The sequence below is a fragment of the Geotrypetes seraphini genome, chromosome 6, assembly GCF_902459505.1.
Source record: "Geotrypetes seraphini chromosome 6, aGeoSer1.1, whole genome shotgun sequence".
NCBI lineage: Eukaryota > Metazoa > Chordata > Amphibia > Gymnophiona > Dermophiidae > Geotrypetes > Geotrypetes seraphini.
Window position 1 is genome coordinate 136348348 of NC_047089.1, and position 23460 is coordinate 136371807.

Here is a 23460-nt window from a genome sequence, read left to right on the forward strand (position 1 = left end):
TATCGCTCCATGGTGCAACCTCATCTGGAGTATTACGTTCAATTCTGGTCTCCTTATCTCAAGAAAGATATAGTGGTGCTAGAAAAGGTTCAAAGAACAACCAAGATGATAAAGGGAATGGAACTCCTCTCATATGAGGAAAGACTAAAACGGTTAGGGCCCTTCAGCTTTGAAAGAGACGGCTGAGGGGAGATATGATTGAAGCCTACAAAATCCTGAATGGAGTAGAACGTGTACAAGTGGATCAATTTTTCACTCCGTCAAAAATTACAAAGACTAGGACCACTCGAAGTTAGAGGGAAATACTTTTAAAACCAATAGGAAGGGATTTTTTTTTTCACTCAGAGAATAGTTAAGCTCTGGAATGTGTTGCCAGAGGTTGTGATAAGAGTGGATAGCGTAGCTGGTTTTAAGAAAGGTTTGGACAAGTTCCTGGAGGAAAAGTCCATAGTCTGTTATTGAGAAAGACATGGGGGAAGCCACTGCTTGCCCTGAATCGGTAGCATGGAATATTGCTACTCCTTGGGTTTTGGCCAGGTATTAGTGGATTGGCTACCGTGAGACCGGGCTACTGGGCTTGATGGACCATTGTTCTGACCCAGTAAGGCTATTCATATGTTCTTATGCAGATCTCTTATCATCTATCCTTTCCATTGCCATCTCAGTGTAGCTGCCACTTCTCCCCAGGAATTGGCAGCAATGAGAATGATAATAAACCAGGAAAGAGACAATGACATGGCATCTCTAAACAACTGTGTGCTGGGCTCTGAAAATCCAGCAGATCTTGTACTTTCCTAAGCAAATTTTGTTTGCTTCGGGGTGGAACCAAATAGATTTTGGAAAAAAATTGCAGAGGGATTCAGAGATTTCATGCTACACTTCTTTCCTGACTTCTTGCCATTGCTGCTGCTGCTGCTGCTGCAGCAGCAGATCCTGGAGGAATAGGTGGCTTGCCAAGGGTCACAAGGAGCTATAGTGTGAATTAAACCCAGTTCCCCTAGTTCTGAGCCCACTTCACTAGCCATTAGGTTACTCTTCAACCCCTGTACGAATGTCATGTTCTGCTGTCTAAAAATATATATATAATTCAAAATGCATTAAAGTAGGAGTATATTTTACTGATCTACACTTAAACCAGCTGAATAGGTTTTAAGATTTGCTATAATACAATTTTCACAATAATATGCAAATCACTCCAGTTCTTAAATAGATGTTCTCATATCCATAACTTTGCAATGAAGTGTTCTGAGTAACATTGAAGATTTATCAGAAGTGTTTAAAGAGCCATCAGAAGCGGCACTCCAGATATGCAATATCAAATTCAAGGAGCTCTTTGCCGCTAACGCTTCCTCATAGGCTCATACACTACTGAATCATAAATAGCAATCATATTAGTAACTTATATGTTATCAGATTCTCAAATCCAGTGGAGATGCCTTTAGCCAGTGGAGTGCCTTTAGCAAAGGAGTTACGTAATAATAATAATATAACTTTATTTTTTTCTATACCGCCACAATATTACGACTTCTAGGCGGTTTACAGTGAAGAGAGCTGGACAATCAGCGAATTACAGAATACAAATAGTGTGGAATTACAGAATACAATTAGTAAAATACAATACAATACAATTAGTACAATACACATATTTCTCAAGTTAGTGCTGTCTTAATTTCTTTCCGAAATGCGCCGTAGGTCAACCTAGCTCTTTTGATGTAGTTGCCTAGCCAGGTCTGCTGTTAAATTTTGCTGCTGTATTTTCAATGAGTTGCAATCTTTTTAGGTTGCATTTACTTAAACATATGTAAAGTGAATTAGCATAGCCTAGTTTTGAACTAGAACTCTAGCATAGCCTAGTTTTGAACTAGAACTCTAAAGTGTTGTTGGAATAATAGATAACGAACCCATCTGAGCATCCGGAGACTGAAAAAGTATATTTTTTTTCGTCACATTGATTATTTGAAGGGAGAAAGAAAATGTGGAATTCAAAATGAAACCCAAAACTTTGGAAGTAAACTCAATCTTCAATAAATCTCCTGAATTCAGTTGTATAGATGAAGGTAATAATTCTATCTTAGGCCCAAACCACAGTAATTTTGTTGATGTAGTATTTAATTTCATATGAACCAAAGAAGCCCAATCCTGGATTCTTGAAATACATGAGTTGATATTAGCTGTTACATTATTAAGGGCTCCTTTTACAAAGCCGCGCTAAGGCCATGCGCGGAATAGCACGCACTAGTCACTACCGCCTCCTTTTGAGCAGGTGGTAGATTTCCGGCTAGCGCGTGCTAATCCGGTACGTGCGATAAAACCGCTAGCGCAGCTTTGTTAAAGGAGCCCTAAGAGAAGGATCTACTTCAAGCAGGATAAAGATGTCATCTGCATAAGTGTATATTGATTAAATTGAAAATAGTTTCAGATATTGTAGTGTCATCATGTAAACAAAATGGGAGACGAAGGTGATCCCTTTGGCACTCCACAGACAGGGGACCAGGATGAAGAAAATTTGCCTTCATTATGTACTTGATATGATCTTAATGTTAAAAATCCTGTAAACCAGTCTAAAATTTGCCCATCAATACCGATGTTGGCCAATAGAAAGATCAAAATATTATGGTTCACAACATAGAAAGCAGCTGACAAGTCAAACTGCAGCTTGATAGCATAACGACCTTGAGACAAAAGACCCTGAGTCTTTGTGATAAGAAAAATCAATAAAGTTTCTGTGTTAAAGTTTGAACAAAAACTATGTTGGAGAGGAAGTAAAATTGAAAATAGATCCAAATATTCTGAAAGCTGTATAGATACTATAGATTAAATCATCTTTGTTAATATAGGTATATTTGCTATGGGTCGGTAATTAGCGGAAATGGTCGGATCTAAATTGATATTTTTCAATAGCGGAGAGAGTACAATACGACGCATGCCTTTTGAGAAATAAGGGCTCCTTTTAGAAAGGTGCGTTAGGGCCTTAACGCGCAGAATAGTGCATGCTAAAATGTCGCACGCGCTAGCCACTACCACTACCTTAGTAAAAGGAGCCCTAAGTCTTTGAAAGCAAATGATTTATCAAAGCTGTTAGCCAAGAGAGAGGGCAGGTTGGGGAATACAGCCAAAAAGATAAGCTAGAAAAGGACCAATCAGACATTTTTTTTTTTCCAAACCTCATACATAAGTTCGCCATTTGCTTCTCCGTAATTGAATCAAAGGAACTCCATTGTCTATTTACTGATATATTATTAGTGGGTTGTTCAGGATTTAGGGGTCCTTTTATTAAGCTGCAGTAGGGGTTTAACGCGCATAATACCGCGCATTAAACCGCCTGCTGCGCTAGCCACTAACATCTGCATTGAGCAAGCAGTTTTATAGTCAGCCACGGGGATTAGTGCGTGATGAAATGTCCGATGCGCTAACCCCACTAGCGCGGCTTGATAAAAGGACCCCTTAAAGTAATAAGTAACTCAGTACCATTAGAAAAAGAGGAGATTATTTTCAAGATTTTATCGTTGAAGAAAGAAGCCAATGCGTCTACTAAAGGTTTTTGGATGTTATTACATCATTCTGCTTCATTGATAACTGACTTCCAAAGAGTAAATAGAGCTTTATTTTGATCTTTCCGCGATATTAATTTTGTTACCGTAATAGTTCTTCCTAGCTTTATTAATCTCATAATTGTATTCTTTTATTGTTGATCTTGTCCACTTCTAAATTATTTTTTTCTCCACTCTGCTCCCTAATCCAGCCCCTCTTCTCCTGTTGCCCTTCCCCCGGCCCTCCTGCACCCCCTTGCTGTCTCCACAGCTCCATTTTTTGTCTATAAATTAAGCCCTGATTGAAACCAAAATTTTTGTAGACCAGAAAGGCACCTAAATAAACATACTGAAAGTGATTTCTTAAAGCAGGAAAGCCTTCTGCCAGTTAAATTACTGTATTCAGGGACTGTATTTACTGTATTTAGGGACATTTAACCAACATATGAGTGTCAGACTAAGGAAGGCCACAGGGGCCACAGCCTCCCCAAAGATTGTCAGTCACTGGTTGGTTATGGCTCCACTACCTTACCCACCTCCTCCTGGCACTGTACTTTTAAATTTTTGGGCAGCCGCCGCGCAGCGTCAACGAGCAGGCCTGCCCCTGGAAGAAGAATGAAGGGTTCTGTGGCAGGCCTGCTGATTGACGCTGTGCGGCGGCTGCCCAAAGATTTAAAAGTACATTGCCAGGAGGAGGTGTGGGGGGGGGGCAGAGTTGGCAGCTGGTGAGAGATCGTGCCTCAGGACTTCGTGGTCCCTCCCACAAAACAAAATAGCGTTCCGCTACCTATGACCAACAGTGCCACTGAATATTTTTTTTTTTTTTTTTTATTCAATTTTTTCTATACCGTTCTCCCAGGGGAGTTCAGAACGGTTTACATGAATTTATTCAGGTACTCAAGCATTTTTCCCTGTCTGTCCCGGCGGGCTCACAATCTACCTAATGTACCTGGGGCATATCAGCACTTACTGCTATTGCCGTGTCCAATTAGTGCCAAAGCAGTTAGTTGACTGAACTTGGGTAGAGCCTGCATTTAATACGTAAGTTAGTGATGATATTCAGGCTGCTAATCAGTTAAGTAAACACCTAAAGTTAGAAAAGCAAAAAAAAAAAGCTGTTCTAACTTTGGCCACCGTTCTAATCTGTCGAGTTAATTTCTGGATAGTGGACTAAGGGATTCCTGCTGCCCCCTCCCTCTCCCCTGATCTGCCCTCCTTCACCTCCAAAGGTAAGAAGCCCCCACCCCCTCTGCTTGTAGGCCCCCAGCGGTCCACTTTTGCTAGCCCAGGTAGTCATAGGAGATGGGATCCTAACAAATTTATATAGAAAAAAGGTTGAGAATATCTTAACTAAATATGTGAAGGAAAATATTTAAAACCTTGATTTTTAATTTAAAAAATGTGCTTTTTTGTACTGTATATTAAGTTGCATCCAATCATATTCAATACAATACAATACAGTGTCTTATATGCTGCAATTTTCTGCAAGGAATCTATGCAGTTTACAATAAGATTTAGATCAAGTTCTTAAGTTACACTGTTAGGAGAAGCAATGGTTTAGGAGGAAGGAGTGAAGGGCAAGATTTATTCAGATTTATCGTAGCATCTTATATTTTTAAAAAAATGCTAGTGTAGAATTTTCTATCTCTTTTGGCACAAACCTAAGAGCCTTCCTTATGGTTATTCAGCCCCTTTTTTGTGTATATGTGTATATATTGTTTGTGTGAAGGTGTCGGAGGTTAACCTAATGCCACGTTAGTCATGAGGTATTTTCAATAGACACTAACAATGTAGGTAGCAGAGCATTCTTTTGCTGTAATGAAGGGACATCCATCAAAGCTAGAACTGAAGAGCCGAGTTCAAAGAGAGTGAAGTCATTTCTGAAGTTATCTAATGTTCTAAAACCTTGGGGAAAATGTTTCTCTTGTTCTGCATCACAGTGTGATTCTTTGTTTTGCTGCCCACATTGTATTACTGCCTATTGAAAAATAAGTGAAAATGATAATGAATTCATAGGTTATATTAGGCCAGCCTCTTCAGTGCCTTAGTACAAACACAATGTGAGGTTTTCAGAAGGAAATGTTTTCATAGATAAATTCAAAGACATTTTTGGTAGATTTCCAGTTTCATTATATGACATAGTCTGCAGGGTTTTTTTTTTTTCTTTGAAAATATGAAAAGTGAAAATGTGTGCTCTAAATAATATTGAAGTGATATAACTTGAAAAATACTGTAAATCCTTGGTTAATAAACCAGATAGATTGGTTAACGCAATTCTATTGTTTTGGGGTTTTGTTTTGGTTTTTTTTAGAACTGATGAATTGATTCAGAAGACAATACGTGAAAAATTTGCCCAGTGCACTGTACTGACAATTGCACATAGATTGAATACAGTTATTGACAGTGACAGGATCATGGTAAGGAATAACATTGTCTGCGATGAAATTTCATGTTGCTTTTTTATGTTAAATCTTTTTTATTGAGAAAATATAAACAATTCCACAAAATAATACAGAAACAAAAGTAAGTAGGCATGCCATGAACAATAACCCCCATAACATCCCCCAAATAAAAACAAAATCCCCATCCCCCTAGGTACCAAATACAAGGACTCGGAAATCTAGTCAATACGTGTAGGAGCGCCATTGGCCCCTCCCCTTTTAAGGGGGAGCTCCAATGGATGCCATCGGGGGTGGGCTGAGCTAACTCTCGCCACTGCCCCTTCTCCTCCTGTCCTACCTCCTTGTCTCCTGATTTCCCCTCCGAGCTTCTCCTGCCCTCTGCTCGTTCCCTGCTCATCTCCTTTCCTCCTCCTTCCTCTTCTTTGAACTGCTTACAGATTTCCTTGTAAATGTTATGTTAATTATCAAGGAGCTAAATATATTTTCTTTGAGTCTTCACAGTTGTTAAGATTTATAACTAGTAAAAATGTGATTTCTAGGGGCCCCTCTGTGGACATACAGGAGGAAGGCTCATGAATAGATTCTGGGTGGTAATCAGAGGTGCTGGGGTTTTTTCCCCCTTATGTACTCTTTCTGATTTTGACAAATGTCCGACTTTTTTATGCTTGCTCCCTCATATATTGTGGACTAATTAACAGAGCAAATGAAAATATTTTCCTTTTTATTAATTTTTGATATTTCTTGTAGTATTTGAATTTATTTCTGTTTATTTCTAATAATTGTGATCAAGAATATGTAATATTGAAATGCTAATAAAGAACTAATAAAGGAATGTTATAATGCCTCTGTATCACTCAATGGTTTGACTCCCCACATTGCATTCAGTTCTGGTCTCCTTATTTCAAAAAAGAAATAGCAGCACTAGAAAAGGTTCAAAGAAGAGCAACCAAAATGACAAAGGGGATGGAACTCCTCTTGTATGAGAAAAGACTGAAGTGGTTAGGGCTTTTCAGCTTGGAAAAGAGACAGCTGAGTGGAGATATGATTGAAGTCTACAAAATCCTGAGTGGTGTAGAACGGGTACAAGTGGATAGATTTTTTATTACATCAAGATTTACAAAGACTAAGGAACACTTGATGAAGTTACAGAGTAATACATTTAAAACCAATAGGAGGAAATAGTTTTTCACTCCAAGAATAGTTAAGCTCTGGGACACATTGCCAGAGGATGTGGTAAGAGCAGTTAATGAGGCTGATTTAAAAGAAAAGTTTGGATAGGTTCCTGGAGGAAAAGTCCTTGATCGGTGGCATGGAACGTTTCTACTATTTGGGTTTTTGCCAGGTACTTTTGACTTGAATTGGCCTCTGTGAAGATGGGATATTGAGTTGGATCAGGGGTCTTAAAGTCCCTCCTCGATGGCCGGAATGCAGTCGGGTTTTCAGGATTTCCCCAATGAATATGCATGAGATCTATTAGCATACAATGAAAGCAGTGCATGCAAATAGATATCATGCATATTCATTGGGGAAATCCTGAAAACCCGACTGGATTGCGGCCCTTGAGGAGAGACTTTGAGACCCCTGGGTTAGATGGACCATTGGTTTGTCCCATTAAGGCTATTCTGATGTTCTTATATTTCTTGTAAATCACTGATGCCTATGAAGTTGGATCATATGTTTCAAGAATATTTAGGTGCGACAGTGTGTGGCGATTGAAGCGTAGACAGTTTGCTCATTTCTAAATGTTGGTGGTGTTAGGAGTATGACTGTATACTGGGAAATCAAATCATGGTCATGCGTGTATTAATAAAGCCAGTCATGTATTGTGTGGTTCAGAGTAGGAGTTGGCCTAAAAAGGGATTTCCAAAAATTTAGCTCATGTTTTATTCATAGGGGATGCAGTTATTTTCATTCTGGTGTCATTGAATGTAGGAAACATAATGAGCAAATTGTGATGTCAGCTCAGTGTAATGGAATGAAAGGTATTGTTTCTTAGTTTTGCTATAACTTTGGTCAAGAGAAGAATACATTTCAGTTATTTACCATAGATAAATAACAACCATTCATGAAAATATCATGTTTCCCTGAAAATAAGGCAGTGTCATTTTAATTTTGGGTCCAAAAAATGCATTAGGGCTTTTTTCAAGGGATGTCAAATTATTTTTCATGTTCAACAATAATAATAATAATAATTTTATTTCTTATATACCGCCCAACCAGAAGATCCGGGTGGTTCACAGCAAGAGAACTGAGGCATTTCAGCGAAGATGCAAGATACAGTAGGAATCATCTCTCCCTTCCTCTCCTTCACCCCAATTCTTCCTCTTTCGTTCCCCCCCCCCCATGTGCAGCATCTTTCCTCCCCACTCACCCATTCCCTTATGCAGTATCTTTCTATCCCTCCCTCCCAACCCCCTGTGCAGCAGAACACCAAGAGCCATAACTGAGGGCCATGTTGCCTGGGAAGGAGGGGGTTCTTGCAGCATACTGCAATGGAAGAGGGCTCCAGGAGAGTGCCTATGCTGCTAGGGATTTAGATGCTTTGGGGGGAGAGATGCCTATGCTGCCAAGAGTTTGGATACTATTTTGGGGGGGCTATGTTATTAGAGGGTTTAGTCAGGGTCAGTATTGCTGCTGGGAGAGCTAGGTGTGCTTTCAGGGAACACTTATATTGGGATGGGGGCCACCTATTAGGGAGGCTATAGAAGCTAGAATTGGAATTCTTTACAGAGGGAACAGCAATTTTAGAAAGCTGCAGCCATATGTTTGTGGAGGGGAAAAATATATTTCTGTTCTCCATGTCCAGCTTTCTAAAATTGCTGCTTCCTCTGCAATTGGAGGGACTTGGACGTGCAATTCTGCTCCTGTTATACAAATGGCTTAATATTTGGCAGATCCTTTTGTAAAATAGTATAGGAATTCCATATTTCCTTAGTTGGACATTTGAATTCCCCTCTACATGACCTGTTTAAAATCTACCCCCACATCAATCTATAAAGTATGAAGATAATTTGCAACACAGTCCGAGCTTAGAGCAAATATTCTAGTTTGGAGAATAAAGAGAGTTTTATCACCACTTAGTATATTAAGCCCAATTTTGTATAAATAGTATAGTGTCCAGGCATTCATAATTTACAGTGTGTTTTACAAAAGGCTCACTCAATGAACAGCAAAGACTTTGTAACATATATACAGTATAAGGCCCTGGAGAAAACAGACCAAAACAAGCAAGCTCAAAAAGAGAATGGCATCACTCAGGCTCTGGTCTATGTAATTCTGTGAGGATAAGCAGGATGGAGAAATTACCAGGAATGGATGACATCACCAACAAAGCCCATGTGCACGTACTACCCAGCATTCCTCAAAAAAGAAACGATTGGCTGACAGCACCACACTGCACATTCCTGGGTGCCTTCTCACCCAACCACTTCACATGGGACCCTCTGTTCTTTAGTTTCCACAGAGCTGATTAGGCATGTCTGTTCCCATCTTGCTGCATGATTCTCTGAAGAGACTTTTTTTGTCCTGTCTTCCTGCCTCATGGATTAGTGTTTTTGCACAGGGCCATTGTATTCTTTATTCAAGCAGTAGGAAAGCCCAGGTGCTGACTCCGTTCCCTAACTTCAGCGTCGGTGAGGCATTATAATGAGGTGCTTCACCGACACTGAGGTTGGGGAATGGAGCCAGCACCTGGGCTTTCCTGCTGCTTGAATAACTGAAATGGTTTCTCGCACACAAGCTATTGCTTTTTATTAAAGCAGTAACTAGTCGAAGAGACTCCTGAGGCAGGCCTGCTTGGCCGAAACATATACATGTCGAGTCATTGAGCCATTGGATGAATTATTGGGTTATTGGACGAATAAAGACATTTGATCCATCAGATGAGTTGAAGGACACTCTATTTGTGCACATCATTCTGATTAGGACAATTCCACTCTGTTCTTGCATATTTGAATTTGTGGTTTTGTTTCCCCTGTTTTATTCCATGCTTTAATCACTACACCACACACTCCCACTAGTCTATATCATGCCTGCCCTTTAATTAAATACAAACAGGAAATATCTCTCTCTATACTACTATCTCTTGTTATTTATGCACAATTGGGTAAGTATAAAAATCTAGTAATAATGATTTTTTTTATGTGTTCTCACAAGGGTCCTCTCCAAGTTATCATCCCGTGCTTGCAGTTCCTGGGAATAATCTCCTCTGGGTTTAGCAGAGGGCTACCTACAGCATGTTCTGACAATCTCTAGTGAATCTCATTGGTTTGCATTCACACAATCAAGCTGTAGTTTTTTGTTTCAGTTTTGGTCGAAATCAGGCGATAACCTTTGGCTGCAGTTTTGGCCAAAAGTAATTAGTTTCGGTGGCAGTTTTGGTTTCAGCCGAAACTCTTTTTATCGGCTTTTATCTTACTTAGGTGCTAATGGTAGATAAAAATGTGAAGAAAATTCTTACCGTAGTAAAGAATTTACCTCTCGGGTACTTCCCCTTTTATCTGTCTTGGTGGGGCAGGTTAGAAGTATTTAAAACAATTATTGCTTCTAATTTATATATTTTCGATGTGCCACCTTCCATTTCTTTCCAAATTGTTACAGAAGAAAAGCAACACCTAAAATTGCATCACACAAAATGAAACATTAAAAATAAGGAGGGGGTAAATTCTATGAAGATCTGGAAAATTTACCCCTCCTTACTATTTCATTATGTCACCCTGTTTTTTGTTTGTTTTTTTGCTAAGACAAGGTAGCTACAAGTCTTAGAATGAGGAAATAAAGACTCGGCTTGTTTGGTTACAACTGGAAACGGCTATATTGGTGCTGTATCCCATTGCACTAGTTTCAAATATGTGACTTCTCTCAGATTGAAAAGATGAGTTGGTGCTGTTGGCAGAGATGCATTTCGGAAACTAGAAGCTGCATTTCATTGCAGGACAGCTGGTCTAACAAGATGCTCTTCTGGAGTGATGCCCAATTAAAAATTGAAGATTTTTTGATCAGTTAGAAAAATTGGCAAAGATATAGCATCTGGTCTATAAGCAACTTTTATACCAGAGTAAAGTTAAACCTTTTCTGGAGTGTTGCATCAAGGATTTGCTTACCACAAAAAAAATTTATTTTATCAATGGACATAATTGCAGCATTGTGTTAATACCAGTAAAGTTGAGGAAAATTCAGTTGAAACACCAGGGAAACCCAGTTCAAATTCCACTGTTGCTCCTAGCGATCTTGGGAAAATCACTTAACCCTCCATTGCCTCAGGTACAAACTAAGTAGGCGGTTCTATAACTTGGTGCCTCCAGTTAGGTACACTGATGCCATATGCGGAGCACCTATTCTATAATGGAAGTATTCAAATCCAAGCGAAAAGCCTATTTTTTCAAAGCTGCCTTCAACTCCTAATTCCCACTCACCATAATGTTATCTTTGCAAGAAACTCCCCAACCCCTATATGTCCTGTGTCTGTCCAATTAGATTGTAAGCTCTTCTGAACATGAACCACCTATTGCGTGTTGATTGTACAGAGCTGCATACGCTTTTCAGCGCTATAGAAATGATAAATAGTAGTAGTAGTAGTAGCAGCAGCAGCAGTAGTGGTGTGCTTTAATGCAGTTATAGGGTATTAGCATAAACCTGATTTGGTGCACCTAAATTAAGGCACAACCATATGATAGGATGATGGCAAGCAGAAATGAGCGCACCTATGTGCACATGTAAAGAGCATAACTTAATAGTATTCTATATATTTGAGACATGCCCACATCCCTTTGCAGTTGTGCACTATAACACTTCCACACTACCCTATAGAATGATGCATAGAGAACATATACAGTATATACTATTGAATTTTTTGATTCAATTCGATTTTCCTGCCCAAATAAGTGTTTTGGGTTTTTTTAAACGTTCTGGCGAGTTTATTTTATAACCTTTCCACCCACCCCTCCCCCTTTTTCCCTCTCCAACCCCATGCCTGCGCTGTGCTGTAAACAAAATAAACAAAAAAGACTTTTCCTCTCTCTGATAGGTCCTAGCTCACACGTGCTGTCTAACACCAGCTCTGGCAGGATACACATTTCAAATCTGACATATTGTAATCACAAAATAGAAAATAAAATTATTTTTTTCTACCTTTCACTGCCATATCCAGCGTTTGTTTCTTTCCCACTGTCTACCATGGAGCATAGTGGGTGTGACAGAGGGCCCAGTGGACTTGTGTGCCTAGGGGCCCTTCAATGAATTAATCCTGCCTTGATGCCACCAGTGAAAAAAGTAACTGCATCAGGAGATAGAACTCGTTAGGGCTTTTTTTGGCAGCTAATATTTGACAAGAAGATATCGTGTGCTAATGTCTGCTTCATAAAGACTCTTCCAAAATTTCAGTTCATTTACCCCATCCCCTTTACAAAACCATAGCATGATTTTTAGTGCCAGCCATAGTGGTAACAGCTCTGACGCTCACAGAATTCCTATGAGCGTCGGAGCTGTTACTGCTGCAGCCAGTGCTAAAGGACATGCTACGGTTTTGTAAAACGGGGGGTGGGGTGGGGAGGAGGGAGTTTACTGTGTTAAGGACAGATTACGTGGGAAAAATGATTTTGACTTGTTCATTATAGACCAGTGGTTCCCAACCCTGTCCTGGAGGACCACCTGCCAATCAGGTTTTCAGGATAGCCCTAATGAATATGCATGGAGCAGATTTGCATGCCTGTCACCTCCATTATATGCAAATCTCTTTCATGCATATTCATTAGGGTTATCCCAAAAACCCGACTGGCTGATAGTCCTCCAGTACAGGGTTGAAAACTACTGTTATAGACTAACCTCATTTAGGCAGCGCTACAAAAAAGTGATTTAATGTCTAACAATACTTTCCTTATCTCTGGTCAAGATCAGTTAGTATATATATTAATCCTAACAGATTCTGTTCACTTCTTTTTCTTTGATGCAGTCTAACTTTATACGAGTATATATAAACTCATCCATTAAATTATCATTAAGAATTTTCTTTTTTCTTGCTAGTAAGTTTGTCTACAGAAAAATCATCTTTTCTTAAGAAACGTTGCTGGCCAATTGTTTAAACTTTCTAAACATTTGTTCAGCATGTGTGGTGGTTTTATCTGCATCATCAGATTGTCATCCGTACAGCAAACACATATTTTGATCTACTAGAATGCTCATGTTTCAGTCCCTGGAAAGTACACAATCGATTTTAAATTTTATACAAAACCACATCAAAACCTAATTTCAAGGCGAGAACAGCCAGTCTTCAGCCTATTTTAAATGCAGTATGAGGCTTTACGATGTCTTGCTGCAAAATGCTTTCTTGTAATTGGTTCATGTGGGCTGTTTTAACAGGTTTTGGATGCAGGAAGGATAAAAGAATATGATGAGCCATACATTTTACTGCAGAATAAAGAGAGTCTGTTTTACAAGATGGTGCAACAAGTGGGCATGGCTGAAGCAGCCTCCTTAATGGAAACAGCAAAGCAGGTAGGCATTTATATAAAGACGTATAATTAAGGTTGTTTCAGTCGTTCACGTCTAACAGCACTGCATTTTAATTCAGATGTTTACTTGGAGAAAAATATACAGTAGCAGCACTTAATCAGGTTTTGAATCCCAACTAGCCAAGGCCCAGGTCTTTTGACTGCTTCCTAAAGTGGGTAAAATAGTTGATTAGTTTCCAAAGGTTAGCCGGTCGATATTCAGCTGATGGTGGACAGTGTTGTTGTGTCCATTACTGGTGATCAAACCAGAAATTCCATGCCAGGCCCTTTGTGGGCTTTGATATTGAATTTCAGGCTTTTTAAAAAAAAATCTGTCTAGCGCAGGGATCTCGAAGTCCCTCCTTGAGGGCCGCAATACAGTCGGGTTTTCAGGATTTCCCCAATGAATATGCATGAGATGTATGTACATGCACTGCTTTCAATGCATATTCATTGGGGAAATCCTGAAAACCCGACTGGATTGCGGCCCTCAAGGAGGGACTTTGATATCCCTGGTCTAGCGCATGACCCAGTTAAGTTAATATTCAGACCTAGCCAGCCATGGGTTAGTGCAAAAAAACAGGACAATTATTTATGAGGTCCTATTTATGTGCTAAATCTGACCAATTAAATCTGAATATCGGGGCCTAACCAGACTCTACTCCTGGAATACTCCCGCCATAGCTGGCTTTAAATTTGGTGCTATCCAGTAATATTCAGTGAGGATGACTGGTTAAGTGCTGCTGAAAATGACTGGAAAGCTGTGACTGAGCATGTTAACTAGTCAGCAGCTATTTCCAGCTGATTAGCTCAATTTGAATATTGTATGTGTGTAATACTTTATATATAATGTTGAACATATATAAGAGGGAATGCAATAATGTTTCATATTTGGTAGACCTATGCAGTAGATATCTTGGGAGACACTTTGAGGGGAATTTTCGATATGACGTCCAAATCTGAGTTCAGACATTTTGCGGGACACTCACAAAAATCCAGTAGCAAACATGGAAAAAAAAAATCTATAATTTTATTTTGAAAACTGCCATTTCTCAGATGTGCTTGTCCTCGGTGCATCTATCTTTATGAACCATTTTTGAAAAAAACATGTCCAGATGAAAAACGCACAAAACAAGCCATTGGAATGTAGTACGGGCCAGAAGTTTTAGTAGATTGGTCATACTGACGTCCCAACAGAGCAGTGGGGCACTTTAAGGGTACTGTAGTGAACTTTACGTAAAAAGGCCCAGGTACTCATCTCATCTTAACCCCTTATGGTGAGCCCTCTAAAGCCCACCCAAAGCTAATTGACCCAACTGTACACCACATCAACAATAGCCCTTATCCTGCAGCCAGGGCAGGATTAATTTGTCGAGTGCCCCTAGGCACACAAGTACACTGGGCCCCCTGCCCCGTTCCACCCCACCATGCGCCTAGGCGGAAACAGGAAGCTGTGTCAGAGGGAAGCTTTGGGCAAGCAGCACCACTTGCACAATTACAGTTCCCATTGCCTTTCTTACCCACGTTGATTGCTTGTCTTACTTTCCATCAATGAGGGGGGTACATTGCCAAACAGGATGGGGCCCGCATTGCTGATTGGGGGGGGAGGCCCGTGTTGCCAATCGATGCTAGAGGGGTCCATCGCCGTTAGCAAAAAACAATGTTCATGCCCTCTGTCATCAGGCCCCCCTGACCATTTTGGGCCCTAGGCACGTGACTACTTGGCCTGTTGGTTAATCCTGCCCTGCCTGCAGCTGTCACCTATATGTAGGTATAGTGGGATTTGGAAGGCTCCACATAGTGCACTACATAAGTGTAATAATTAGAGTTGGGTATGGGTCTGAATCCCCATCTCTATGGTTGACTACACCGTCTACTAGGCTACTCCAAGAATCTGCTTGCTGCTATATTAGAACTGGCTATAACATCCGAGCTATCATGCAGGCAGGTATGTACCTTTTCATGCACATCTTTGTGGGGTGTGAAGGGGTCAATGATCACTGGAGGAGTGTAGGGAGTCATGTTTTCATTATCTGGTCAATTTGGGCACCTTTTTGGCACTTATTCATTGTTAAAACAGGTCTAGCCCCAAACGTCCAAATTGTGCTCTGGGCGTTATCTAAAATGTTCAATTTATTGTAAATAAAACTATCCAAATCATAAGCCCAGCCATGCCATGCCTCCGATATGCCTCTTTCAAATTTAGACGTACTGCAGACAACCACCGTAGAAATCCATCTAGAAAATAGGTTTTGAAAATAGCGAATTGGGAGGGTTTGACAACAAAAACCTCCATCTGCCCATTTATGCCACTTTATGGTTGTTTTTCTTCTTTAAAACATCGTTATGGTGGGAGAGAGTGGAGCTGATATCTAAGCCTATCTGAAGCATCTGAGCTGACCATAGGGCAATATTGCAGGAGTGGGAAGGGTGTCAGATCACCTGGGGATGATTTGGTTTATATACCTGAGATGGAGTTAGAGTGGGGAAAATATTTCAATTCAATTCAATGTCAATTCAAAGCGGTTTGCATGAGCTTCTGTAAAAGGTGTTACAATACAGAATCATTAATACCAGCATTTGATACCATTGACCATACTCTTTTAATACATAGGCTTCAGTCCATTGGTGTGACTGACCAAGTCCTGTGCTGGTTCAAATCTTACTTTGAAAACCGTTCCTCTATTGTCTCCTTTAATAATACTAATTCTAACAGTTTCTCATTACCCTATGGCATCCCTCAAGGTTCAATACTTTCACCAATTTTATTTAATATCTTTCTCGCTCCACTTATGACTTTATGTCAATCCATTGGTTTCTCGGTATTCGCCTATGCCGATGATATACAATTATTACATCCAATCGATCCCAATAATACACAGGAAATAGTAGCAATAAACAACAAACTGGATCAAATTCACCAATGATTGGATCTAACAAACTATCTTTAAATATTCAAAAAACCAACCTGATGCTCTCTCCATGGAAGGACTGCTGCACATTGCCTACTCCAATTTCTATTAAAGGCACTCCACTACAGATACATCAAAACATTAGGATCTTAGGTATAACATTTGACAATAGATGATCATACCACGACCACATAAGTAATGTGGTCAAATCTACTTTTTTCAGACTACGCCAAATTCGTTCTGTTGCCAAATTTTTATGCGCAAAATCTCTCAATATTCTAATACATTCGTTAGTCATTTCCAAACTTGATTACTGCAATGCCTTATTCAAAGGCTTGTCACAAAAAGAAATCCGACATCTTCAAATAGTTCAGAACGCCGCTATTAAAATTATTCACAAAGCAAAAAAATTTGACCACGTCACACCTTTACTTAAGGAATCACATTGGCTCCCTATTGCACACCGCATTTTATATAAAATTTGCTTACAAACTTTTAAAACTTTAATATTCCAAACCCTCGCTTTTATCTTTAAAGTTTTAATTCCATACACTACTTCAAGAACATTGAGATCTCAGGACCAACATTTATTGGCCATTCCCTCATTAAGAGTCAACAATACGAGACGCCTCACTATTTTCTCAGTGACTGCTCCCCAGTCTTGGAATGATCTCCCACTTTATTTAAGAAAAGAAAAGAACCTAGACAAATTCAAGACTCAACTTAAAAGTTTCCTTTTTATCGATGCTTTTAGCGAATAAATGATCCCTTTTACTTATTATTGCTTTATTTTTAAGTCCCTCTTCCCACCTAATGTTTTTACCTTTGTATTTTGAATTTGATATAGATTGTAACCATTAAAGAACTTTCCTATTGTTCCCATATCGTATTTAGAAATTAATATTTTATTTTGGTTGTGGTTTATTTTCAAAATATTGTTTGTTTATGTAATTTTCTATGTTTTTAAACATTTGTACTATTTTGTACATCGCCTAGAATGTAGATTAGGCGATTAATCAAACTATTTAATAAACTTGGAAACTTGGCATAATCAAGCAATCATCCTACTGATGTTACCGGCACATCGATTGTCCTACTTATATGTATATGTTCATACCAAATCAATCGTCCTACCTATCTCCACATCTAATATTAGGTTTACTGTTGTAGCTAAGTACACAATATTTACACACCTCCTAAGGAGTTTGGCCTATTCAACTAAATGTCATGAATAATAAAACCCTAAGCGCGCATATGCACTCCTACCTGCGTGTTCCGTGATCCGTAGCTGGCAGAATGTTAAAGAGTGCGGTGCGGGTGCGTGGATACGTTCGGAACTGACATCGAGGAGAGGAGGGGGCGGCAACCAAACTACGGAGCTAGGGGAGGGAAGGCCACAACCACTGCCGCTCCCTGGTCACACGGTCTTCTCCTTTGCCTCCACTCTCCCCTCTGGGTCAGAGCAACGTTGCAGCTCGCAGGAGCCGTGCTCTCTGCCCCCCCCCCCCCGGTGGCAAATCATCACTCCTTACCTCTGAATTTCAGTTCATTGGGCGGGTCGAGGATGAGGATTTGTTTATTCACTGCCATGGCGCTGGAGGCTGGTGGCGCTACCGCAGAGAAAGGGGGTGGGGTGGGGGGCGGCCAAAGGAAGGAGAGCAGGGCGTAGGCGGGGAACAGGAAGGAGGGAAAGAGATAGACAGATACACAGACAGCAGCCAAGGAGAGAGAGACAGAAAGACAGACAGTGGCCAAGGAGAGAGACAGAAAGATAGACAGACAGCAGCCAAGGAGAGAGAGACAGAGACAGAAAGACACACAGACATACGGACAGCAGCCAAGGAGAGAGAAAAAGAGACAGAAAGACAGACAGCGGCCAAGGAGATAGAGGCAGAAAGACACACAGACACAGCCAAGGAGAGAGAGAGAGAGACAGAAAGACAGACAGACAGCGGCCAAGGAGAGAGAGAGAAAGACAGCCAGCGGCAAATGAGAGAGAGAGACAGACACACAGACAGTGGCCAAGGAGAGAAAGAGACAGAAAGACAGACAGACAGCAGCCAAGGAGAGAGAGACAGAAAGACACACAGACAGAGACAGAAAGACAGACAGACAGCAGCCAAGGAGAGAGAAAAAGAGACAGAAAGACAGACACACAGAAAACGACCGAGGGAGACAGAAAGACAGACAGACAGCGGCCAAGAAAAGAGAGAGACAGAAAGACACACAGATAGTGGTCAAGGAGAGACACAGAAAGACAGACAGAGAGCGGCCAAGGAGAGAGAGAGACAGAAAGACAGACAGACACATCTATTCTAGCACCCGTTAATGTAATGGGCTTAAAGACTAGTTGTCTTTATACATTTACACCACTGAATGGAAGTAAGGAAGAGGTAGGATTAAGAAAGGATTGGACAATTTCCTGTTGGAAAAGGGGATAGAGGGGTATAGATAGAGGATTACTGCACAGGTCCTGGACCTGTTGGGCCGCCGCGTGAGCGGACTGCTGGGCACGATGGACCTCGGGTCTGACCCGGCAGAGGCATTGCTTATGTTCTTATGTTCTTATGTAGGGAACTACAGGCTGGTAAGTCTGACTTCTGTAGTAAATCTAACTAGTCTAGATCTAGTTAGATCTGATGCCATGCCCTGCTTTAGTGGCATTCCCCTGGGTTCAGTACTGTCTCCCAACACTTTTTGCTTCTTCTTTTTGGGCAGACTGAATGGACTATTCGAGTCTTTATCTGCCGTCATCTAATATGTATGTTACTATGTATCTGTATTGTGTTTTATTTTATCTTTCAAGTATTATCTTCCTCAGTCTAGTTTTCTGGGCTTCAGCCCTTGGTCTATTTATATCCTATCATGTTCTTCCAATTGAGGTCCTGATTGGGGGAGAGGGAGGAGGGGCTAGCTTAGCAGGGTTTAAAAAAGGCTTGGCTAATTTCCTAAAGGAAAGTCCATAAGCCATTATGAAGATGTACTTGGGAAAATCCACTGCTTATTTCTAAGATAAGCAGCAAAAAATCTGTCTTACTCTTTTGATATCTTACCAGGTACTTGTGACCTAGAATGGCCACTGTTAGAAATAGGATACTGGGCTTGATGGACCTTTAGTCTGTCCCAATATAGCAACTCTTATGTTTTTAATCTTCTTCAGCTTCTTTTTACATTGTAGCTTTATGTTTGTTTATGAAAAAAAAAAAAAAAGCTTGATATACTGCTCAGCTTTCTCAGACCAAGGTGGTTTACAAAGTAAAATACATAAAATATTAGAAGAAAATAACTTTATTTCATTATCTCCCTCAACTACATAAAAAGCTTGTCACAGAAGCTTGAAAATGTGTCTTCACAAATATTCATTCATAAATGAAAAGTACATAATCAGACATCACAGTCTGACTGTGCCCCCATATTATATATTATAAAAGTATATTAGAGCATATTCAGGAAAGTGTGATTTTTTTTTTTAAGATCTAGTTCCTGTCATGTGTCAGTGTTGAAAAGAGAATAAATTTTTTTCCACTTTATAAAAACACACACACACAAACAAAACTTTTTGTGTTTATCTTTTTTTTTTTTTTTAATATAATGACTCCGTTTGATGTTCTTTTTTATTCACCCAAGCATATTTCCAGATAAGGGTGCACAAGTCTTAACATTTTTTCATTTTGTTATGCACATCTGTCAAGGAATGGAGATACGATACAGGTCCTAACAACTAGCAATTGTGGAAAAGTGAAACTTGACAGTAATTCATTTCTTTTTATATTCTGATTATACACTTATCAGGAAAGCTGTATCTTGTCTGGTGCAGCTAGAAATTGGTAGAATTCAGGAATTCAAAGGCATAGGCACAGAACTCTCCTATTTGGTATCATCTTACATTTGTGAGAAGTTGCGTGGTGGAGCCATTGTTCAAGCTTTTACTTCTTTCATTATTTTGGTGCGCTATCCACAGATCGCATTTCTATGAGCCCTATAAAGGCTTTGCAGCACAAATTAAACACCGGGACATTTCATACATATACTTTGGAGTTTCAATGCTTGTCAATCACAGTTTGTGAAATATGGGGATTACAACCTTACAGTAACATCCAAATCCATTGTGCTCATTTTATGTGAGAAAATGAGAAACCCTTACACTGACGCTAGATTTCTCAGTTTCTTTGTCACCCTGTTTTTAATTTATCTCCGTGTTTCGAGCCAGTAAAATGATTTCAGTTATCACTTCAATTGTAGTGATAACTTAGATCAACTTGCACTATCAGGACTAGAGCAGATCCTCTGGCCTATAGGCTCAGACAGGCCTCAGGGTGAAGATAGAAGGAGCAAGCATGCAAGGTCTCAAAAGAAGTGAGCTTCATTTCAGTAAAATCAGTTCACCTGGCAAGATCTAGTGTATCTGTTTTCTGAGGCAAACTTCCATTCACTCCCATTGTCTATGTGTCTGTCTTAAATATGAGTTATAGAAATGTTCCTTAAAGGATAATATTGTGAAGAGCCCCACCTAGTTTTGGGTAGCAGAGAAGTATATAAATGGCAATATTACAGCCATTTATGCATATAAGTAGCATCTAAAAGTACACAAGACAAGCATTTACACCAGCCATAGGGCTAGTAACTGGTGTAAGTGATTGTGCCATTTGCACTAGTATTCTATGAAAAAAAGTAGTTGTCTTTATTGTGCTAAACAGAATGAGCATGAAACAGGCAGGGGTGTAGCCAGAGGTTGATGTTAGGGGATGCCCAGGGGCGAATTGAAGGGGCCAAGCATTTCTGAATCTGCCTTCTCTCTGTTGTCACCACTGGAACCCTGCACATGCTTTCTGAGAAGGGAAGCAAGCAGGCTACTCCAGCCTCTGACGCCAGCAAATATATGAACTGAGCATGTGCGGAAGTGCTGGCATCGGTGGCTAGAGCACCCTTACGACTTCCTGCTGCTCAGGCAACAAGAGAAGGACTCCGGCAGTGAAACTTTGACTGGCGGGTCTTGAGCACCCCTGCCAACTATATATTGGCTACCACAATTTTGGAGGGGGCCTGAGTCCAGTGTAAGGAGGTCAGGCCTCCTGCTAGCTTTTCGCCACTGGACATAGGCACCTGTATACCCTCTTATCCTATAAACCCTGTTACAGGATTAGCCTTTAGCCATGCATTTTATATGTTAGAATCCTTTATTACATGTTTCAGTTAATTAACATAAAATATGCTAATCTTTTTTATTTTTCCCTCTCTAGCTATATTTTCGGAAGAATTACCCAGAAGTTGTTTCTAACAATCAGCTTGGTACAGACACTTCAAAAGACATTTCCACACCATATATTATTTTTGAGACTGCACTATGATTCCAAAAGGGAAGAAAAGCAAACAAGATCTACCAGCATTTTGATGGTTTGTTGCAGTATACGACTGGGTTATATTTTCTTAATATAGAAAAAACATTGTATAGTATAATTTTTCTTCTGTGCAAATTTCACTCGTGGAGAAAAATCCAATTGTAATTTTTTATTTGCCAGTTGTTTTTAAAATGTTTGAGTTTAATTTTTATTTTAAAAGAATCTTAATGAGAGAAAAATGAAACGCTATTTCATTTTAGGAAGTGTTATATGGCATGCCTTAGTTTCTTATAGAAGGATTTTAATAGATATCTACTGTATAGTAGACTTTGTTTTGTATGCATGTGCCACAAACAGTGTATTTCCAACATCTTTTAAGATTTTCCAGATAAAGCACAAATAATATAAAGCCTGCAGTTCTAAAATGTGAACAGCAGCAGCTCCAACTGTCTTCTGAAACTCCCACCCCAGCACCCAGTCCCGGGCTCAGTGGATCATGGTAGGCCTAGCTCAGTACCCTGTTATCTGTAGCAGCTAGGACTCTGCCCAACTGTTTCCATCACGTATATGAACTGATCTGTGTCTAATGAAAAGCTGTCAGTGTCTGAATGTATATTATTGTCCATGTATAAATCTTTTTACAGGGGGCATTAAGAAATAAGAGCAAACCTAGGAACTCTTTTCCAAACTGCAGTAGAAAGTGGCCTTTGTGCATCCTTACATGAGTTATATCTATGTGCTATGGCCATTTTTACCGTTGAAATAAAATGGCTGATCTTTCTATTTTCCATATTCATGGCCACTAGCTAATTTTCCCATTAGCACGTGAGCTCCTAACATTACCTGTTTTTTGGGCTCTAGGGAATCGCGTGCTAAACCTACGCTAATCAGTTAATGCACAGCAGTGCCCACACGCAGAACAAACCCACTCTCTGCCCCCAGACCTGCCCCAATGCTAAAAATAAAAAATCAATTTTATTTTTCAGCGCCTGGATAGCATATATATATATATATCCAAACATTACCACAGAATACCTTAGGGCTCCTTTTACTAAGGTGCACTAGCGTTTTTAGCGCACGCAACAAGATTAGCGTGCACTATAGCGCACGCTAGCTGAAAAATTACCACCTGCTTTAAAGGAGGCGGTAGCGGCTAGCACACATGGCATTTTAGCGCGTGCTAAAACCGCTAGCGAGCCTTTGTAAAAGGAGCCCATAGTGTGCCCTGTGGTAAGCCATTTTTTGCTGCAGTTACCTTAGCCAATTTTTGTGGTTTTGACGACATTTTTATGGTAAAAAGGGCTTGCAGATGCCTAAAAATTGATTTTTTTTGTGAAATATCATTATTTTTTTTTAAAAAAATCAAACTTCTGGCTTATGGACAGTGTGGCAAGTGAATCTTCTCGTCAATCTGGCAACGACGCTAATGAATGAATGTCGGAACCAGTTTGTTTACATAAAGGCAGTATCATATGGAATCCGTACATATCAAATTTAGAACTGTAGACTATCCCAATCAAAATTGATAGGATTTTAAAGTTATGGGACAAATATGTCCCTTGGTCCTGAAAGGGTTAATCATGTTAGTGCTTACTGCAGCTTTGAAATAATACAGAGCAGCCACTGAAATTGAAATTTCTGTTAAAAATCTTAACCAAGTCAGAGGGCTCTTTTACAATGTTGTCTGGCTGATGTATGTTCTTAAACAACGCGGACAAATAATATTTCTAAAATTTTCATTGCCATGATTTTTTTTTAAGGAAAGGGCAGTAAATTTGATTTTGTTTTAT

The 23460-nt window shown here is 39.9% G+C and overlaps 1 protein-coding gene across 11 annotated transcripts in view; it reads left to right on the forward strand.

Annotated features, from left to right (window-relative positions):
• ABCC4 (ATP binding cassette subfamily C member 4) overlaps positions 1-22777 on the forward strand; it is a 627262-nt gene extending 604485 nt beyond the window's left edge. For 10 of the 11 annotated variants that reach the window (XM_033950379.1, XM_033950382.1, XM_033950383.1 and 7 more), the window contains 3 exons: positions 5842-5947; positions 13289-13423; positions 21572-22777. In XM_033950379.1, the coding sequence (XP_033806270.1) occupies positions 5842-5947; positions 13289-13423; positions 21572-21679 (349 nt within the window). In that variant the 3' untranslated portion in view covers positions 21680-22777. The remainder of the gene's footprint in view (positions 1-5841; positions 5948-13288; positions 13424-21571) is intronic. The other variant, XR_004539971.1, reaches the window with a different exon arrangement.
• Positions 22778-23460: the final 683 nt, after the last annotated feature.